General features: G+C 36.6%; 5 protein-coding genes and 1 long non-coding RNA gene across 7 annotated transcripts; 2 read left to right on the forward strand and 4 right to left on the reverse strand.

Moving 5' to 3' along the window:
- Positions 1 to 866: 866 nt before the first annotated feature.
- Positions 867 to 2493, reverse strand: LOC105962919 (DNA-directed RNA polymerase V subunit 7). Its single transcript, XM_012987263.2, has 2 exons — positions 2310 to 2493; positions 867 to 1768 (listed from the first exon to the last, which is right to left on the reverse strand). The coding sequence occupies exon 2, from the start codon at positions 1732 to 1734 to the stop codon at positions 1198 to 1200; it is 537 nt and encodes a 178-aa protein (XP_012842717.2). The 5' UTR covers positions 1735 to 1768; positions 2310 to 2493; the 3' UTR covers positions 867 to 1197.
- Positions 2494 to 3493: 1000 nt separating this feature from the next.
- LOC105962918 (DNA-directed RNA polymerase subunit 7-like protein) lies at positions 3494 to 6289 on the reverse strand. Its single transcript, XM_088820669.1, has 2 exons — positions 6092 to 6289; positions 3494 to 4253 (listed from the first exon to the last, which is right to left on the reverse strand). Exon 2 carries the CDS (start codon positions 4236 to 4238, stop codon positions 3660 to 3662), a length of 579 nt encoding a protein of 192 aa, XP_088676795.1. The 5' UTR covers positions 4239 to 4253; positions 6092 to 6289; the 3' UTR covers positions 3494 to 3659.
- A 1496-nt stretch (positions 6290 to 7785) lies between these two features.
- Positions 7786 to 9265, reverse strand: LOC105962917 (uncharacterized). Its single transcript, XR_016032125.1, has 2 exons — positions 9141 to 9265; positions 7786 to 8517 (listed from the first exon to the last, which is right to left on the reverse strand). It is a non-coding gene; the product is annotated as an uncharacterized LOC105962917 (long non-coding RNA).
- An 811-nt stretch (positions 9266 to 10076) lies between these two features.
- Positions 10077 to 15257, forward strand: CFM3A (CRM family member 3A). The gene is made up of 9 exons (XM_088820670.1): positions 10077 to 11174; positions 11698 to 12172; positions 12306 to 12436; positions 13287 to 13643; positions 14001 to 14157; positions 14228 to 14520; positions 14653 to 14712; positions 14804 to 14893; positions 14982 to 15257. The coding sequence occupies exons 1-9, from the start codon at positions 10317 to 10319 to the stop codon at positions 15129 to 15131; spliced, it is 2571 nt and encodes an 856-aa protein (XP_088676796.1). The 5' UTR covers positions 10077 to 10316; the 3' UTR covers positions 15132 to 15257.
- Positions 15258 to 15816: 559 nt separating this feature from the next.
- On the forward strand, positions 15817 to 16973 carry BHLH92 (basic helix-loop-helix (bHLH) DNA-binding superfamily protein). Its single transcript, XM_012987261.2, has 3 exons — positions 15817 to 16202; positions 16296 to 16592; positions 16681 to 16973. The coding sequence occupies exons 1-3, from the start codon at positions 15831 to 15833 to the stop codon at positions 16804 to 16806; spliced, it is 795 nt and encodes a 264-aa protein (XP_012842715.2). The 5' UTR covers positions 15817 to 15830; the 3' UTR covers positions 16807 to 16973.
- Positions 16974 to 17487: 514 nt separating this feature from the next.
- On the reverse strand, positions 17488 to 19440 carry LOC105962892 (DNA-directed RNA polymerase V subunit 7). Of its 2 annotated transcripts, none has more exons than XM_012987232.2 (2): positions 19297 to 19440; positions 17488 to 18268 (listed from the first exon to the last, which is right to left on the reverse strand). In XM_012987232.2, the coding sequence occupies exon 2, from the start codon at positions 18247 to 18249 to the stop codon at positions 17719 to 17721; it is 531 nt and encodes a 176-aa protein (XP_012842686.1). In that variant the 5' UTR covers positions 18250 to 18268; positions 19297 to 19440; the 3' UTR covers positions 17488 to 17718. The 2 variants fall into 2 exon arrangements, with proteins under 2 accessions (XP_012842686.1, XP_012842687.1); XM_012987233.2 differs by having other exon boundaries at positions 19290 to 19437.
- Positions 19441 to 19616: the final 176 nt, after the last annotated feature.

Genomic DNA, 19616 nt, shown 5'->3' on the forward strand with positions numbered 1-19616 from the left:
GTAGTTCATTCAATCTTCTTTAATTTCAAAATGCACCACTACTTTTAGCTATTTATAAAATGGTACACATTTACTAGTACTAGTGGCTTAGCTAATAAATGTTTGTTGTAACATCAAAATACATCATTGGATTGCATGGTGGGCATTACACTTGTCCCTATTCATTAATATAGGAAATATGTATTATTGATGTTTTAATTTTACAAATACACCTCAAATAGGTGCAATTTGAATAAAAATTAACTAAAAATTAGTTTTTTTTACCACAGTGACAATTATGCCAAATTACGGTCACACTTGAGGTAATGTTAGATTATAAAAAATTACACATAGTTTGGTAATTACAACTAACCCCTTAACTATGTATTGTCTTACACGTTAGTTTTATGGTGTCAAATCTATCTATTGAAATAGGGGTTTATTCGTAAGGCAATACATAATTGAAAGGTGGTTATAATTACTCAAATAAGAGGGATTTTTTTTCGTAATTAGACCCGATGACACTAATTTGACCTAAAAATTAAATTAAAACACATGCTTGCACAACTTGCTTATAGAGATTCCTCACATGCAAGTTATTATTCAGGTTCTTTTGCCACCTTTATACCTTGATGATGAGAATCTTTAAAGAATATAAAAGACAGCAAAAAGTTGAGTGAGGAGCATCTTCTATAAATATATTAAATCAAATCAAATATTTTGATACTCCATTCTTGAAAATGTAATATGTTTATTATGCATATTTAATTCACGGTTTGTTGTAATTACCCAAACATTGGGGGTTTTTTCATAATTTAAACTTATTAGAGGTGGCAGTAATTTGCCCTAAATTTTATTGAATAATTAGTAATACTTCCTAAGCAGAGTTGTCAAAAATACTTTTGAAATGTTTCTTGAATACAAAGCAAACCACACTTGTTGAAGTAGTATTCTTGACTAACATCAAAGATCACACACAATACTAGAGATAATTACAATCAGACCCCTCTAATTTAACGTAATTACAGAATCACCCCTCCCCTTCTCCGATCCAAGTTTGCTCCCTTACAAAAATCCCAACACTTCATATCACATTTTCTGCTCACTATTACGCAAAAACATCGAAAATACAGAGAGGGAGGCAACAATAATTACGAAAAATGAGAGGGAAAAACTCTGTAATTTCCCCATTTTAAAGGGATCTGATTGTAATTAACCCTAAACAAAAATAGGGCCAAGAAATTCACCCTCCAAGCTAACAACAGCCCGAAAATCCCTCTCGATCTCATCATACTTTTCGTCGAGCACCAAAAATCGAACTTTGGTACCCTTTTCGATTCTCAACGATTTTTCGTCGTTCTTGTAAACGGGATTCTCGCCGGGCACAAACTTGTACCCGGCCATTTTGCTAGGAGAGACGTACACTTTCTCAGCGGCCCCGCATCTCAAGAAAACCCCTTGCTTCATAACGCTGTGGGCCACCCCTTCCAAGACTTCACCGGGAAACATCTTGAAGGTGATGCAGCTGAATTCGACGGGGAAGAGGAGATCGCCCGTGTGCTGCCTCACCGTAGCCTCTCCTATGTGGTCTAGGGTTGTGACCGCGGTTAAGTAGCCGATCTCTTTCAATGCCTTCCTGGACGAAAAGTCTTCTAGAAGGCGAATCAGAATGGCCTTTTGCAGCATTAATCCTTCGGCGTCGATGTTTTCGGCGGGGACCACCACATTCCACGACAATTGCGATTGAAGAAACATTTTTTTTCTTTTCTTTTCGCGATAGTATTAGTACCTGTCGTGCATTTAAGAACACTATTACATATACGATAAATATCGAAATTCTTGATCAGCAATAAATAACAACAGTTTCTTTGTGGTAAGGGCTTTTCCGAAATCTTCGAAGATACGAATCGAGTAGCGAAGATTAAAAGCGTAAGCTTGTTTAATTAATGATAAGAACAATGATATTAACTTTACACTACACCTTCAACACTTGTAAAACAGTAGTAAATATACATACATACCCACCCACCTCAATTAGGGGGGAAAGAGTACAAATTACTTCAGAAAGAAGGGCTTTAAGAAAAACCCAATTCATGAATTAGCACAAAATACATTTAAAAGTCAAAACTATCATCAGAAAGCAAAATTCAAAATTTTTGCTACATCAAACACACAGCAGAAACAAAATACATTGAAAACCCATATCAAGAACTGAACACACACACACACAAAAAAGGTAAAAGATTCGAGCTTTATGCACTATTGAAGAAATTGAAGTGGGGAAGATGATGTAATAAACAAAAAAATAAGGGGAAAAAAAAAACAGCTACCTGTAAGAGAGAGAATGCATCAAACAATTTCTAGTGAGAAGGAAAATTTCCGAAATTTATCTGTAAACCCTGCTCAGTTGGGGGGGAGCGTGTTGAGCGAGGGAGCGCAATTTTAATTTAGTGGAGGTCTCGAGAATAGCGATTTACCCACCCCTTTTACCATTGAAGAATCAAGATTCATATTTTGTAATTTTAGGGCAAGCTGGTTAATTATAAGAATTACTTTTAAAAAATTATTTAAAGGCTAAATATTCTCTTTATTATTCTTATTTTATAATTTGTTCCCGTGCACGGGATATTATTTAAAAACTGAAAAAAAAAATTAATTTAATACATGATAAGAAAATATAGAACATTAACATAGTAAAATTTAATAATGTAGTATTATTCATATTTTATATAACATTAGTGTTTTTAAATCTTACATATTAAAATTTATAATCCAAATATATAGGTTTAGATTTAACAAATCGAATTTCTATCTTTATATATTAAGATTTGAGATATATTGATAAAAAATAGGAGATTGATAATTGTTGAAAATTAGTACAGAAAAAATATTAAAAATAAATAATTACAAAAATATCATTACGATTTTTCTAAGATTGCCCAACGTTTCTTTCTTTTATATATAAGATATTTTTAATATTTCTTATATTTTTAAGAGATTATTTTGTAATTCTTTTGCCGTTCACTTTTAAAATTTCAATGATACATTAATCAATTTTTTCCAATTTTGTTAAATCATCCTCTAAAAAAAATAAAAAATTGTTAAATCATTTCAAATAATGATTAAAAAACACAAAAGGAATATAATTATAAGAAAAGTCATTTTTAGCCATGTTATATAGGTTACTGCTCTTATGCTTTATTGACTAAATAGTAGGAGTTGGTAAGACATTCGATTGACGAAATTCGTATTTACTCAACCTTGCTACAAAACTTAAAGTCCGGCTATTAAGTGCTATTATTTCATTAAACTAGTAGCATTTGTCCCCTCGAGATTAAATTTATAGGAGGTGATAAACAAAAAAAAAATCTATTTTATCCTTCAAATAAAAAGTTTTATAGTCATATTAATTATTACATATAATACCAGAATTTAACAAATTTAGTAAAATATCGAATCTTATCTTACTAGTTAAATAGGTAACTATTCAATATAGAATTAATCCAATCTCATCTAATATAAACTTATCCGATATATATAACGAAACAAGGCGGGTGCCAAAATCTTATACGAAAACTAATTTGAAACAAATTAAGTACACAATCTTGCAACTACGAGCACACATTCATCTAAAACTTAATTTACAAAAGCAACATACATAAATATTTCACCAAACTATATTATATAATATTGCTGCAAGGCATTTCAAAATCGACACCGTCAAAACCGTTCATCGAAACTGGGCCCAGCCCATCACCATCAATACTCGCAAGAACTCGAAACTCCCTATACTTATCCTCCACCCACTTAGCAGCCAAAACCCTAAATCGAATCAAAACACCGATCTCAATCCTGGACAAATCAACCCCCACATACCTCGGATTTCGATTCTCCCCCAAAACGTAATTGTAATTCGGCATCTTCCGGTCCGATAAATAGACATAACTCATCGGTCCGGACTTGATAAACACACCGCCCCCGATTACTCTATACACTACCCCGTCCATCACTTCCCCCTCGACGGGCGTGAAGAAATTGCAGAGGAAGTTCACCGGAAAAATGATGTACTGCGGGCTGAACTTGCACTCCCCATTCCCTATGCTAATCAGTTTGGTCACTTCGATTAAGTAGCCGTTTTTGCAGGCTTTGAAATGTGATAGCTGCTTCAAAAGGGAGGTCGCGATCTCGCTCGTTCGTACCTCTCTGTTTTCGTTTAGCTTTTTAACGACGAGCAAGCTACCTTCTACTTCACGCAGCATAATAAGTAGTGCGACCTGCATAAGAATTTCAAGAATTTGAAGGGTCTAATCAAAAGTTTGCATACAGTAGAACCTCGTTAAATTAATAACATTGATTAAATAATAGTTTCTCCCGGTCCCCACTCGGTGAAAGCGTGTTAAATTATTAACTCGATAATTTAATAATTCGCTAAATTAATAGAATTTCGTTGGTCCCTACTGTATTGATTTATAGAGGTTTAATTGTATTTACATAAACAACTCAATGTAGTAATATCTAAAACTCGATCTTATTTTTTTTTACGACGCATACTCGTGTAATAAACCTACAACAAGCTAGATTTTTTTGCAGTTGTTACTAAATAATGGTTAGAGATGCAAATGTACACATACTTTCTTGCTTGATTCTTAAAGCATTTTTGGAAGAAAGATGCCCCTCTCTGTATGTGTGTGTGTGTGTGTGTGTGTGTGTGTGTGTGAACATAATTGCAAAAAATTAATCTCATGTCAAAGATCTATAGAGGGCAGTACTACCCAAACCCATCCTAAGAAGAATCTGTATAATTTTGGGGAAAAAAATAAAAAAATTAGGTCAGAACATGGAATCAAGTAAATCCCATCAATTCCAAAAAAAATATGAAATAAAAAAAGATAAAACGACAATCCAAGAGATAAGAAAAAAATACACAGAAGACAGTCTAGAAGGGCAATTGGGCAAAGAACAATTACTATATATACCCATACATTCACAGAAAGAGAAGAAATAAAAATAGAAAGAAAAAAAAAGAGCTAATTGCATAGACCCCCCTGTGAAATTTTGAATGGTTAAAAAACCCCTCATGTTAAAAATATTAGCATAGACCCCCCTATATTATTTTTGACGAAGCACACGGGTCCTTATTTCGAAATTAACAGTTGACTTTTAGGAAATGACTAAAGTAACCCTCATATTTTTTAATAATTTATATTTCAATTAAATAAATAAAATGCAAAAAGATTAAAAAGAAAGAAAAAGAAACCCAATTAATTCTTCCATAAGCCGTCTGCAGATTGTACGCACCACCGCCGCATCACCACCACCACGGCCGCACCACCGCCGCATCACCACCACCACGTCCGCACCACCACCGCCGCATCACCACCACCACGTCCGCACCACCGCCGCATCACCAACACCACGGCCGCACCACCGCCGCATCCCCACCTGCTTTCCCACCCCAAAAAAAGATATGTTTTATGTTTGATGGGTTCTTTCATATCTCTTGTAAATCAAGATGTTGGATCGAGGTACGTTTTGTGCGTGTGTGTATTGTACTGGGCTGTGTTTTTTGTGCTTGAAGTGCTTTTTTCTTCCGGCGGGTTTAGATGGAGGAAGCAACTTTTGATGTTTTTTCTTCTTTTGCAAATGGGCAGGTTATTATGAAGATGAATCCGTGGTTTTTGTTTGTTTTATTTTTTTTTTATTTGGCGAGCTGCAAATCTGCAGGAGAGGGGAAGAAGATGATGAAGTTTTGAGAAATTATGAAAATTGCAATTTGGTTCTATGCAATTTGGAGAGAGGGCTTTTCTGAAATTAGTGGGGATTGAATTGAAAATTCTGAAAACTTCATTTTGAGCCCATGAAAAATATTTTGGGTAAATTTATAAATTTCAAAAATTTATTTAAAGGGTATTTAGGTCTTTCTAGTTCCTAAACACGAGGCCCAGTCGCACAAAGCGCGAGTGTATAACACATCGAGCTCGTAGGGTCTTTTTTGGCTTTGACTATTTTTCACAGGGGGTTTTGTGCTAATATTTTTAACACGAGGGGTTTTTCAGCAATTCGAGATTACACAGGGGTGGTTTTTGCAAAAAACCCAAAAAAAAAATCTTACCTAAATGAGAAAAGCCAGATCCACACCGATACTGTGTGCTACGGTGAAAATTCGCCACCGGCGGCGGCGGTCCCGAGAGAAAGCGAGAGGGGAGAGAGGTAACGACGGAGCATAATCGTTGCCTAGAATTTGAACAAAATATATTTCCAGCTAAATCTCATATTAACATTAAAAAATGGATCTTTCTTTGGGTTTTTATCCTTTTTAGCTAGTTTCATATATATATATATATATATATATATATATATTGAAATGTTTTTTGGGTTAGAATTTTGCTATTTGCAGTTCATACCCAAAAGCACTTCTCTCACTACAAACCCTCTCCCACCCATTCCCCCAATTGAAACATTTAAAAGAAAAAAAAATCAAAAAATTCGAATTCAAGTAAAAACAAGCCAAATTCATCGAAATTTTGAGGTATTTTCAACTCCTAAAAGTTTTAATTGCATTGGGTAGGAAATTTCGGTTGTAATTTCATGTTAAACAGCTCTGCAAATCGATTTGTAGGGTTTTTTCTTTCAAAATTGCGCTTGGTGAACGCCCGGTTTGGGCGTTCGGTTCGGGAATGCGCGCCCGGTTCCAGTTTGGGCGCCCGGTCTGGGCGTTCAGATACAAATAGGATTATGTTTGAACTACAAATAGAAATTTTTAAACTGTAAAAAGTAAGTCCCTATATATATTTTCGGGAATGTTTCAAGTATCCTCGCAAAGTCTCTCAGTCTCGTTGCTTTAAGTTGAAAATAGTCATGCTAGTCTTTTGCTGCTTACGCGAGCTGTAGAAAATGCGAATTGAACTGGTCAAATGAAGCGATCGAGTCGGGCGCTAGAGGTTGTTGAACCATAGTTTTGCAGCCTTGACCAAAGATATTGCGAACACTCGACACTTTTATCCCATCAGAGAAGAGGTGCAACATTGATGTGCGAAACTGTATAAATGATATTGTGGGTCGCCACATTCATCATAGAAGAAATTGATGGGGTTGAAGTTAGGGCACATCGTGTCCTGAACGATGTTCTCCGTGAAAAGGGTTCTTATAGATGGTCCAATCTCCCCCTAACGGTCACGCTTCTTTGGCTATCTTATGGATCGTCGGTGCATCGACATAGGCTCGATTGTTATGATCACGGGTAGCCGAACTGTAGCGATCCTCTTCATCATCGGCAAAATGAACGAGTTGAGGGCACCTTCGTTCCTTCAATTGTTGGAGCTCGCGTTGCATACGCTCAATCCGCTCAACCTCGTACTTTTGTTCGTGCTTTGTGGATAAACAACTCGGCCCAATCAATGCTCTCCCAAAAGGGTGCCCATTTAATTAGCCCATTTGTAAATGAAATTATTCAAATTATTGCAATTTTCGATCCAATTTTAATTTTTGAAAACAATTATGAAAATTCATTTTTAAATCCTGAAATAACGTCAAGATTATTATGTATTTTTTTTTATACTACATGTGAATAGAAAATAAAATTACCGAATTTCCCTGATTCTGGTCCGAATTTTCAATTTTGGAATACGAATTTTTATTTCAATTTCGACTAGTACGAAATAAAAAATAAAAAATAATTCAAAATTTAAAAAATGTTCGCACTCGCTCGCTAGAAAGCGTGATCTCGTGCGCTCGAGGTTCAAGCTTCCGGCTCAAATCACTTAAACGAGAACGAAGATTACCCAATGCACTTCGAGTGGCTGCGAGTTTTCTTATCAATCAAAAAAAGAAAAAAGAAAAAGAAAAATGGGATACCACTATGAGTTCACATTCATCCAAAGCATAACATACAAAACTTCCCTCGTACCCGTACATCGAAAACGTAACATACAAAACATTCACCTAAATCATATACTCATCCGATTCGATTCCATCGTACCCGTTCATTGAAACGGGGCCCAGCCCATCACCCTTAATGCTCGCGAAAACTCGAAACTCCCTATACTCATCATCGACCCACGCAGCATAAAAAACCCTAAAACGAACCAACACTCCGCACTCAATCCTCGACAAATCTACCCCCACGTAAGCCCGATTCGTACCCGCAACGTAACTGTAATTCGGCATCAGGTCATCCGGTAAACAAACCATGGTCATCGGTCCAGATTTGATGAACACACCGCTTTTGTACACTTTGTACACAACCCCAGTCATCACTTCCCCGCCGACGGGTTTAAGCATTCTGCAGCGACACTCCACCGGAAAAACAACGTGCTCCGGGATGGAATTACTATCTCCGGGGCCTATACGAATCAACTTGGTTAGTGAGAGAAAGTAGCCGGAATCACAAGCCTTCATCTTGTTTAGCTGTATTAAAAGGTACTCGGCAATTGCGCTCGTTAGAATCTTTTTGTTTCCGTCTAGGTTCTTGACGGGGATTTCGACCTCGAAGCGCAGTGTTTCGTCAAGCAGCATTGCAAATAGTGAAAGAGCGAGCTGCTGAAAAATAAGACGAGGAAAATCGATGAAGTTTGAATGTTTTTGCATAATTTGTCGATTAAAATTTTGCGTTTAGGGACGGATATTTACATAGACGACTCAACTAGAAAGTAGAAACACGGAGGCGAATCATTGTCGGAAGAACTTAACAACCGTTGTACGCGTTTCGAAACTCGAATGTGAAAATTCATTTATGATGCATACTCATGTAATAAACCTACACAAGCTAAATAATGCTTAGAGCCTCAGACATCTAAAATCCATATACATACATACATACATACATACATACATACATACATAACATACATACATACTCTCTCTCTCTCTCTCTCTCTCTCTCTCTCTCTCTCTCTCTCACACACACACACACACACACAAACACACACAAGTTAGCATCCATGAATTCCCAGTCATTTCTTGTCACACACACACACACCTACTTGTATCTTGGGATCACAAAATATTTTATTAAAAATGAATAATTTTTTAAGCTCATTTCGAAGATTCATAGTTATAAGTACAACCCCAAACACATATAAGAATCTGTTTTATTCTGAGGAAAAGATACATCTAAAATTAGGTCAAAATCATGGAGAAATTAAACAAAATCCGGATCGTACCTGAATGAGAAACAACAGATTTCAACCGGCACTCTGCTACGGTGAAAATTCGCCAACCTAGAGAGAGAAAGAAGAGAGAGGGAGACGCCCTTTTCAGCTGCCTTTCTACCGCCCCGTTTGCTATTAAAGTGAAATTCAAATATATTTTCATATTTATTTTAGGGTAAATTACGGTGTCACCCCTAAGGTAATTTTAAATTACAAACAACCCCTCATGTTTTGGTAATTACAACCACCTCCTTACACGTGCGGTGTCAAATTTAGTTAAATCTTTTAAATTATGTGGAATATTCTCTGGCTCGTACCCATTTTACCCTATTCTAACCTCACATTTTAAACAAGATAATCATAAGATGTGCCTCTTGACTTGTAACTCTCAGATTATGGTACAACAGAAACTGCATTTTTGCATAAAATGAGTACAAACTAGAGAATATTCCACATAATCTAGAAGATTCTGTTGAATTTGAAACATAAGGGTGGAAGTACAAGAATATTTACAGTTGAGGGGTTGTTATAATTACCCAAATAAAATGATTTTTTTTCGTAATTGACATTACCGCATTGGCGCCCGTAATTTACCATTTATTTTATTGTGCAACTTAGTGTGCTTGCACATAGAAAGCTAACATGTGCATCTAATACATCAATTACGAGAAAATTAAAGTTTTCATCCTTCAAGTTTGCAACGATTCCACATTTGTTCCTCATATTCACAAAAAACATATTTAGTCCCTCATGTTTCAATAATTTGACATTTCTGGTCATTTTTCGTCAATTTATCGTTAGTCCGTCAGTTACGGTAGTGTGATGAAAACAAGTCTGATTCCATTAGTTTTAACAAAAAGGACTAAAAGTGTTGAATTATTGAAATATGAGGGGCTAAATGCATTTTTGTGCACATAAAAGGACCAATTGTGAAATTAGAGAAAACTTGAGGGGTAAAAAACGTATTTTCCCCTCAAAGTGAAGCAGATAATCTGGACAGAGAAATAAGCAAATGCACAAAGCCCACCATTAAACCTCCTCAAAACCTTCACACTCTTAATAATTTCGAACTTATTTCATCGATAAATCCTTCTTCAACGCGGTCTTCACCAAAAAAAATTCTGCAAACAAACCCTTAATTTTTTTTCACGTGCAATTTGCAAATGTGTGTAGAAGAAGAATCCTAGAATGGCTGTAATGCCCAGCTATCAATTCCACCCACAAACCACTTTCTTGATGGATTCATTACAGACCTCAGTCTCCAAATTCCATGTCCGAACAGCCCTACAGTTCCTCCGCTACAGTTCTTCCAATTCCGCCAAGAAGCAATTTTTCTGCGCTAATTTCACCCCACAGAAAAACCCACATAAAACATTCACCAATCATTCGCCGAGCGCGAATTACATGAATAGCAGAGCGATTTCATCTCGTAGTTCTTGGTTGGATAATTGGAATGCAACCCTAATTTCAGATAAACCCAAAAAGCCCCAACCGGTGATGAATTATTGCAACAGGGGCGATGTTTCGAGTTCCGATTCCGAAGAGGGCACGAGTACGAGCACCGGGGGGACGACGATGGAAAGAATCGTCGAAAAATTGAAGAAATTCGGCTACAAAGACGATATCGATGAAAATAATGATAATACGAAGGGAGTGATCGAAAAGGGGTCGATTGAGGACATATTCCATGTTGAGGAAGGCATATTCCCGAATACACGAGGCGGGTTTTCGGAGAAATCCCCGTTCGGAGACGACAATGTGAACTTCCCATGGGAGAGGAAAAGAGCAGCCAATGAAGAGAGAGGGGGTAGTGTGGATAGTCGAAAGAGCCGTAGTTTGGCTGAGTTGACTCTGCCCGAGTCGGAGTTGAGGAGGCTGACGAATTTGTCTCTTCGGGTTAAGAACAAGACCAAGATTAGTGGTGCAGGGGTGACTACGCAGGTTGTGGAGATGATTAAGGAGAAGTGGAAAAGTTCGGAGGTCGTTCGGTTGAAGGTTGAGGGGCCGCCTGCACTTAACATGAGACGAATGCACGAGATTTTGGAGGTGAAACTAATTTTTTAATTTTTTTTTTTCGGAATTGTTTTATCTGTTTTTTTGTAGTTGATCGTTGCTCGAGTTTTGGTGTGTTCTTTAGTCGCTATATGTTGCATGTGTCTCTACGTAAACATGTCGCCTTTAGGGATTATAGTACGAAAATTGCATATTTGTTGTGCATTTTAACAGAATGTCATGGCCGATTTTAAGCAGTATACTTAGGCCTCGTTTGGTTGCCTAGATAGAATTAGCCAAGATAGGAGTAAATAATCTAATGAAAGCCGAATGGATTTATCGGACCCCGGAAGGTCCAACGAAAAAGCTCCTTAAAAGGATGCATGATAACATAATATTTCCGAGTCGACCCGAGAAGTTATTGGGATTACCAAACATCAAACAGAGTTCAATTATTTAGTTAATCATGGCTAATCTCTCCAACCAAACGAGGCCTTACAGTTATTTTCAATCAATTGTACCAACTGAATAATATCATTCTTAATAGAATTCTTTATTCTGAATTTCCATTGACTAGAGAAAAACCGGTGGACTGGTTATATGGAGATCCGGCACTTCCGTTTCGCTTTACAGAGGTGCGACGTACGAAGACGCCGCCGCAAAATTAAAGAAAAAAATATTCAAAAAACACGAAATATCTCTCAAGTCGTCCTCGTCAGCAACCGACAAGTCCGGTCAAGATTCTTCAGAGTTTGTCCCTCAAGCTGAATCAGCTAGCACCGATCAAGATGATAGCAGCAATCCTAAACCTTTATCCGAAGTGAAATACGAAGATGAAGTAGACAAGCTATTAGACAACCTAGGACCGAGGTATGAAGATTGGCCAGGGGAGGGCCCACTCCCTGTGGATGCCGATTTGCTGCCAGGTGTAGTTTCTGGTTATCGGCCCCCGTTTAGATTGCTTCCTTATGGTGTGAGGTCAACTCTTCCAATGAAGGAGTCGACTGCTTTACGGAGGCTTGCAAGAGTACTGCCACCACATTTTGCACTAGGTACGTAAAAACAAAAATAAAAATAAAAGACTTTTCTTTTTCTTTTTTGACGGGAATTTTGTAATCGGGAGTGAATTCTATGAAAAAAGTTGACGATTTCGAGTTTTTTTTTTTTTTTTTTAATTGTTTTAAGGGAGAAGTAGGCAGCACCAAGGATTGGCTGCAGCTATGATAAAGCTGTGGGAAAGAAGTTCGATTGTGAAAATTGCACTTAAACGAGGGGTTCAGCTGACAACTAGTGAGAGAATGGCGGAAGATCTTAAGGTGACGTAATATTTCCCTATATTTCATTTTGTTTTTTAATTCAGTCGAAGAAGAAAGTAATAAGCTATTCGAATAAATAAAAAAGAAGGCTGTCAAATGCAGCAATCAATTTGTAAGGCTATTTATATATAGTTCAAAGTCTTATTTCTTGTGCATTCGTCTTCCAATGAGAGCATGTTGCAGCCTATGGGTGGAAACTGGAACGGAATTTCCGATTTCCACCGATTCCAATTTGAGTTTTCTGATTTCGGAACAATATTTTTCATTCCGATCTCCAAAATTTTCCAATTTCTTTTTCGGGTTGGAATTGGAAAATGTATGAGATTTCGATTTTCGATCCAATATTAATTTCCAAAATTTCTGACTTTTTCCGAAAATTATACTTTCAATACCAAAATTATTATGTATTTTATATTTTAGGTTACTAAAATTTGGAATTTTCCGAATTCCGCTGATCTAAAAAAAGTACGATTTTGGGACAAAAAATTTCATTCCAATAAATTCCGATTTCTGATTTTTCCGATTTGTTTGGAACATAATTGGAATTAGTTTTTCACTTCCAATAAAAATAGGGTTTTTTCCAGAAGTGCTAATTTTGATCCGATCCGTCCAATTTCCACCCCTATTTGCTGCCATATCGTAGTTTTAACTCACAAATACTGTTATTCTGAATTTCTGTGGTGTTGGCATATATTTATTATAACACCTGTTAAATCGTGAATAATTGAGAACTTCTAAAAACCCATTCGATTTATAAGTCGGAAATCACATATAAAGTTCTCGAAACTCAATAAAATGGTATATAGTTTCTCATTTTTCAAGAAAATGCTAAATTACTTTTCCGATGCAGAGATTAACCGGTGGTATGCTACTATCTCGAAACAAAGACTTTCTTGTCTATTACAGAGGGAAGGACTTTTTATCCCCCGATGTAGCCGAAGTACTACTCGAGCAAGAGAGATTAGCAAAGGCTTTACAAGACGAAGAAGAACAAGCTCGCCTAAGATCTTCTCCCTTGCGGGCCCCACAAAGTGCCGAAGAGAATAATAATGAATTTGGAGTTGCGGGTACACTTCAAGAAACTTTGGATGCAAACGATCGATGGGGCAAAAAGCTCGATCAAGATCACAAGCAAAAAGTGATGAAAGAAGCGGAAGTTTTGAGGCATGCCAATCTTGTGAGGAAGCTCGATAAGAAGCTTGCTTTTGTAAGTTTTTTCCGATAGTTTTTGGGCTGGGCTTGGTATATTAATCATCATTTTTGTGCTTCTATTTTCAAAAGTTTACGTGTTATTTATTGGGTTTATTACATTTAGTGCTAAAAAAGATTATTAATATTAGCAGAAAAACCTCTATTATGCAATTTTTTAGCAAACTACCCCGTAAAATCTCGCCATTTAGGGGATTGTGTGCTAAAAAAAAGATACATTATGGAGTTTTTTTTGCTAATATTAATAACACGGGGGCTTTGTTAGCAAGTTGATAAAACATAGGGGTACTAAATGCAATAAACTCGTTATTTAGTAATTAATATCTTAAATTATGAAAAAAAAAATTCTAAACAGGCTGATAAAAAGCTAACAAAAGCCGAACGAGCACTATCGAAAGTGGAGGAATCCTTAAATCCAGCGGATCGAACAGAAGACCCTGAAAACATTTCCGATGAAGAAAGGTTTATGTTCCGGAAGCTTGGTTTAAGGATGAAGGCATTTTTACTTCTCGGTAATATAAAATACATACTTTTTTTTTTTAATCATCGGAATATTTTGTGACATAAAATTATTTTTTTCAGGGAGGCGTGGAGTTTTTGGCGGCACGGTGGAGAACATGCACTTGCATTGGAAATATCGAGAATTAGTAAAGATTATTGTTAAGGCTCCAAATATTGAAGAAGTGAAGAATATTGCACTATCGCTCGAAGCTGAGAGTGGCGGTGTATTGGTTTCGGTGGACAAAATATCGAAAGGATATGCGATAGTTGTTTTTCGGGGCAGGGATTATAAAAGGCCTCCACTTTTGAGGCCGAAGAATCTTTTGACGAAAAGAAAAGCATTGGCTCGTTCGATTGAGCTTCAAAGACGCGAGGTAAATTAAAAAATATTTAAAAGATTATTTTCGAATAAAATTTCAAGAATCTGCTACTTGTGGAAAATCGTAAATATATTTTTTTTTATTGTGTCGTTTGTGGTTCTGACTTGTATTTACGTTGTTTGTTAGGCCCTATTGAACCATGTTTCGGCCCTGCAATCGAGAGTTAATCAGCTCAGAAGTGAAATTGTATGGCTTTTTATTGCTAATTATTTAATTTTTTATTTATTTTTTATTTTTTCGTTAAATGTTTGTGACATCATTATTCGGTAATTTGTAGCGACAAGTCGAGGCTGTAAAAGACCGTGGCGATGAAGCACTGTACAATAAACTCGATTCTGCTTATTCCACTGATGACGAGGACAATGAGGTTTGTTTTGTACTTGATCTAAAAAAAAATACATCGGTCGATTTTTTTTAATTTTTTTGATTGTTTCTTTGTGCTCGATCTTTTACAGGAGGAAGGAGACGAGACTTACATCGAGTCCTACGATAGTGAAAATGACATGGCAGATGAAAATGATGATTCGGTTGAAAATTCGTATTTGGAGACGAATTTTCCTTATGATATTCAAGAGGAATCGGAAACCGAATTTGCCGAGCGATAGATGAATAGCCGGTGCAAACGATTATTAATGTAAAATCATAATTGAGTATATTGTATCAGGAAAAAATGCATTGAATGAAATTTGCTTATGAATGAAAACTATACACTACCGGTTTTTTAGGTTGAAGATAAGTGTATATGTGAAAACTGATGATGAATTAATATTATTGTAAAGAAATGATTTTTTTTTTTTTTTTTTTTTGCTGATTTTGTGGAAGTATTTGCATTAAATCATGTAAATAATTATGGATGAAACAAAAATATTTGAAAATTTGTTATTCAAAGATGTTTTAAATTTTTCAGAAATTGCAAAATGACCCATAAGGTCTTCTCAGGTGTCCTCGAGTATCGAACACAAAACGCGTCTGAAATGCAGATAAGATGATTAATGTTATCCAAGAACAAAAAAGAGAGAATTGAGTCTTGATATTTGAAGTCAACACTTGTTTCAAATCAATATAAACCACTAACTTTTCTACTCGGCAATATTTTTCTATATATATATATATATATATATTAATATTAAATATATAGTTGTAATATATAATTATTAATTACAGTTCCACCCTTCTTGTTCTTGGTTCCCAAAAAAGAAAGACCAAGACCATGCCAATTGACCACATGTTTAAAATGTGCTTCACGTGGCTAATTAACTAACTACATTGTCCCTTCACATATATATATAAACCCTTGTCCCCAAATGACAGTTGCTACAATAACCGTTAGAGAAGTTAGAACAAACCGAAAAACGGAAGCGATGGAAGAATTCTTCCAACTATGCCCCTCTCGTACGAGCATTTCATGGTTCGGAGATGCTCCAATGGTGGATATTCAAAGTGCTTTTCATGCATACACAGAAAAACCCTTTAGAGGGCTTTCGCATAATCATCGAAATATAAACAAGAGAATGATGGAGTTCTTGAAAAAGACGTATTTGCCCCCGGCCGGAGAAATCGAACGTTATCGTGTGAAAGATAGAAGCCACAAGCACAAGATTAGTGAGAGGATGCGAAGGGAGAAGCTCAACCAAAATTATCTTGCCATTCACAAGTTTTTGCCACTTGCAACCAAGGTAATTTATTATATATACATATATATACGTATATAACGCGTATGCATGTATTTATATACGTACGTATAATAATGTTTTGTGATTGGCCGACAGAGCGATAAGAAGTCGATACTGGAAATGGCGGTGAAGGAGATCGAAGAGATGAAAAGGTGTAAGGAAGTTTTGGAGGGGCAAAATAGGGAGATGAGGAAGATTTTGGGGGTGACGGAGAAAGCTCGAGAAGAAGTCGAAAAAGCCGAGATTAAGTTGAGAGTAGCTTATCCTGCTTCTGGTGTGGACTCATTGTTGGAGGTTCTTAAATGTCTCAAAGAAACTGGTTCTAACGCAACCTCAATTGTATCGAATTTTTCGGACCATGAATTTTCTGCTGCACTAGTGGTTGAAACCAAGGTCTCTCTCTCTCTCTCTCTCTCTCTCTCTCTCTCTCTCTCTCTCTCTCTCTCTCTCTCTCTCTTTTATTTAAATTTTTATTTGGCAGATAAGAGCAGCAGATGTTGAGAAGGCTGTGCAGAGAACTTTGTTTGAAGCTGAGATGAAATTTAGACAACAAGTAAAGGACAATAGTGGAAATTGCTTGACAATATTTGAAAGTGGACCATTGTAACTTTTATGCTTAAAGTCAAGCTTTGACCACTATAAGCCATAATTACTTTTATTGAAAATAAATTGTACTCAAAAAGCTAATTAGAACATTGTAAACTAATAATAAAGCCATTTGAGCACTTGTTTGACTCGTCATAGTTACAAAATTACCACCCTCAAAACATTCATCAATACTTTGGGTCCTTTAATACTTTCACTATGCTAAGGCATACACAATTGTGGAGCTAGAATACGCTTCCACGTCAAAGTCAACTGAGTACGACGAGGACTCCATTAAGAGGTCATCGGAAAAAAAGACAAGGTTGAACTGAGAGGTAAATTAGAGAGAGAGAGAGAGAGAGAGAGAGAGGCGCGCAGGTTGAGAGAAGAACGTATATACGTCGGTGAAGAAACGCCTAGGATTAACTCATTCAATTTGAACGGTCAAGATCTGGTTTTTAAGGTAAGCTGATTTGGAATTAAGTTACAGCAGCTCATTTCCGAGAGTAGGCCGCCGGTGGATGAGTTTGGAGTTCGGTGTAGACAACATTAAGCACTTACGATCGACAAAAATCTTCGGAGCTCGCAAATCCCTAATTTTGATCCATACAATTAACAAATGCCTAATTTTGGACACTTAACACTGTCAATAGTGAACACTTAAACACTGTCAGTCAACATATAAAAACTTGGAAAAAAATTAAGCCAAACAGTGCACAAAGAAACACCAACAAATGCAGCAAAGAAGAGTCATTTCACTAAGCATCAAAAGTTCCAAAATGCCTACATCTAAAGCTTTTTACACATTAAGCCCAAACAAAACACTAATCCATCAAGAACCAAACCACACATAGTTCAGATTATATTTAATTAGATACCGAAGAAAGAAAGTCAAGAGAGTGGGGCCCACTCGTTTCGTTGGCAAAAATCCCACCTAAGAGATGGGCCCAAGGTAATCACCGTTAATGCTGACAAGAGCCTGAAAGTCTTTCTCAGCCTCCACAAACTTCTGCCCAAGCACCACAAACCTCACCGTCACCCCCTTCTCGATCTTCGACGACTTTGGACTCGTGAAGTATGGATTTTCACCAGGGACGAAACGGTAATCTTTCATCATTGTGTGAGAGAGGAACACGTTTCGGGCGGGCCCGCATCTCAAGAAGACCCCTTTGTTTATAATCGTGTAGACCACGCCTTCAAGAACTTCTCCGACCAGCATCTTGAAAGTCAAGCAGCTGAAATCGACCGGAAATAGAACGCCGCCCGATTCCTGCCGGACTTTCCCTTCTCCGATGCTGCCGACAGTTGTCACGGTGAGGAAGTATCCGAGATCTTTTGAGGCTTTCTTGGCGGCAAATTCGGACATGAGACGAGTGATGATTGCCTTTTGGAGCATGAGTCCTTTTATGTCTAAATTCTCTGCGGGGAGTACCACATTCCACGTCATCTTCGATTTCACGTACATGGTTTCTAGAAACTTCTACCTGTGGCATTTATGTAAAAAAACAGACATGTTAGATGTTTCTATAATCACTTGAACATCAAATCAAGAACCTCCGAATAGTCACTTGAGCTAACTTGAGTGTGATCACTAGTTTTCATAAGCAACACAATACAATACCTATAATTATGTATAGCGAATCATCAATAATTACCTGAGCTAATCGAGTGTTAATTACGACCACTACTTTTCATAAGCAACAAAGCTGTCCTAGCTTAATTTAGATGCTTCGACATATTTATATAATAAACGATCGACTTCCGGACCATATTGACAATACTATACCTACAACTAATTATGACTAGCGATTTATTTTATCACACGTATCTACCCAACAATCTCAACTCAACATAGTATTAGTAACAGTAGATTTTGTGTTAAAAAATTATGCAATATTACCAGTAAAAAGAGAGAGAGAGTGTGATTTATTGATGTAAAACGGAAAAAGTCGTACATTGACGAAAACGGAAAGCTCGGTCCAAGTGAATATATTCAAATTCAAATTACAGGAAGGCAGCCAACAATTGACGAACAAACGAAAATTAGCCTTTCTTGATTTAACACTAAACCATCATGATTGTGTTCGAATTTTTCTAGGGTTTCAGTAACTAATCAGCACTAAAACCACATTTCATAACTGATTAGGAGCTAAATAAAAAAATACAATCAAAATCTGTTACAAACTAAAGTTTTTTCTAGGGTTTATATCCACCATTAATAAACAATTATTCCATCTCTCTCTCTCTCTTGTTTAGAATGTGAAATACAAGTACACACATGAGAAGAAGAGAGAGAAACTGCGACACCACAAAAACCCATGGATTAAAAATTAAATTAGAAAATCCAGTTCGAGAATTGAATAAACATGGAGCAGAGATTTGACCTTATTGAGCTAATTTTAGTGAGCGGAAATACATGCAAAACAAAAACGATTCTCGATCAGAAAACAAAACAAATCGATACACCAATTGAGAAAGAGGGGAAAAAAATTGTTTCAGTATAACCTCGTACCAACAATGAAGAACTGCGAGCTGAGAGAAAAATTTCGCCTGGAGTTGTGTGAGTATGTGTGTGTGAGAGAGAGAGAAGAGAGAGAAAGAGAGAGAGAGAGAGAGAGTACTGTTGTGCTGTATTTCTAATTTTGTATGGAGCATCAAGTGCATTTTGGTGGGTTTTACCTGTTATACCCCTGCCTTCTCCATTGTTGGAAAATTTGAAAAATTAAAGGGTAAATAGCACTTCCACCCCTGTGGTTTGAACTTTGTCCGTATGGATCCTTGTACTTATAATATAGCACACTATCCCCTTTTTAATATAAGCACATAATTGTC

Source organism: Erythranthe guttata, chromosome 7, assembly GCF_056151865.1.
Source record: "Erythranthe guttata isolate IM_541 chromosome 7, IM_541, whole genome shotgun sequence".
NCBI classification, from domain to species: domain Eukaryota; kingdom Viridiplantae; phylum Streptophyta; class Magnoliopsida; order Lamiales; family Phrymaceae; genus Erythranthe; species Erythranthe guttata.

Bases quoted from the DNA above. Each gene is read 5' to 3' on its own strand.
- LOC105962918 (XM_088820669.1), bottom strand. From the start codon at position 4,238: ATGCTGCGTGAAGTAGAAGGTAGCTTGCTCGTCGTTAAAAAGCTAAAC.
- BHLH92 (XM_012987261.2), top strand. From the start codon at position 15,831: ATGACAGTTGCTACAATAACCGTTAGAGAAGTTAGAACAAACCGAAAA. The intron at 16,203-16,295 runs GTAATTTATTAT...ATTGGCCGACAG, and splicing joins TTTTGCCACTTGCAACCAAG to AGCGATAAGAAGTCGATACT. The intron at 16,593-16,680 runs GTCTCTCTCTCT...TTTATTTGGCAG, and splicing joins CACTAGTGGTTGAAACCAAG to ATAAGAGCAGCAGATGTTGA.
- CFM3A (XM_088820670.1), top strand. From the start codon at position 10,317: ATGGCTGTAATGCCCAGCTATCAATTCCACCCACAAACCACTTTCTTG. The intron at 14,521-14,652 runs GTAAATTAAAAA...GTTGTTTGTTAG, and splicing joins TTGAGCTTCAAAGACGCGAG to GCCCTATTGAACCATGTTTC. The intron at 14,894-14,981 runs GTTTGTTTTGTA...GATCTTTTACAG, and splicing joins CTGATGACGAGGACAATGAG to GAGGAAGGAGACGAGACTTA.
- LOC105962892 (XM_012987232.2), bottom strand. From the start codon at position 18,249: ATGTACGTGAAATCGAAGATGACGTGGAATGTGGTACTCCCCGCAGAG.
- LOC105962919 (XM_012987263.2), bottom strand. From the start codon at position 1,734: ATGTTTCTTCAATCGCAATTGTCGTGGAATGTGGTGGTCCCCGCCGAA.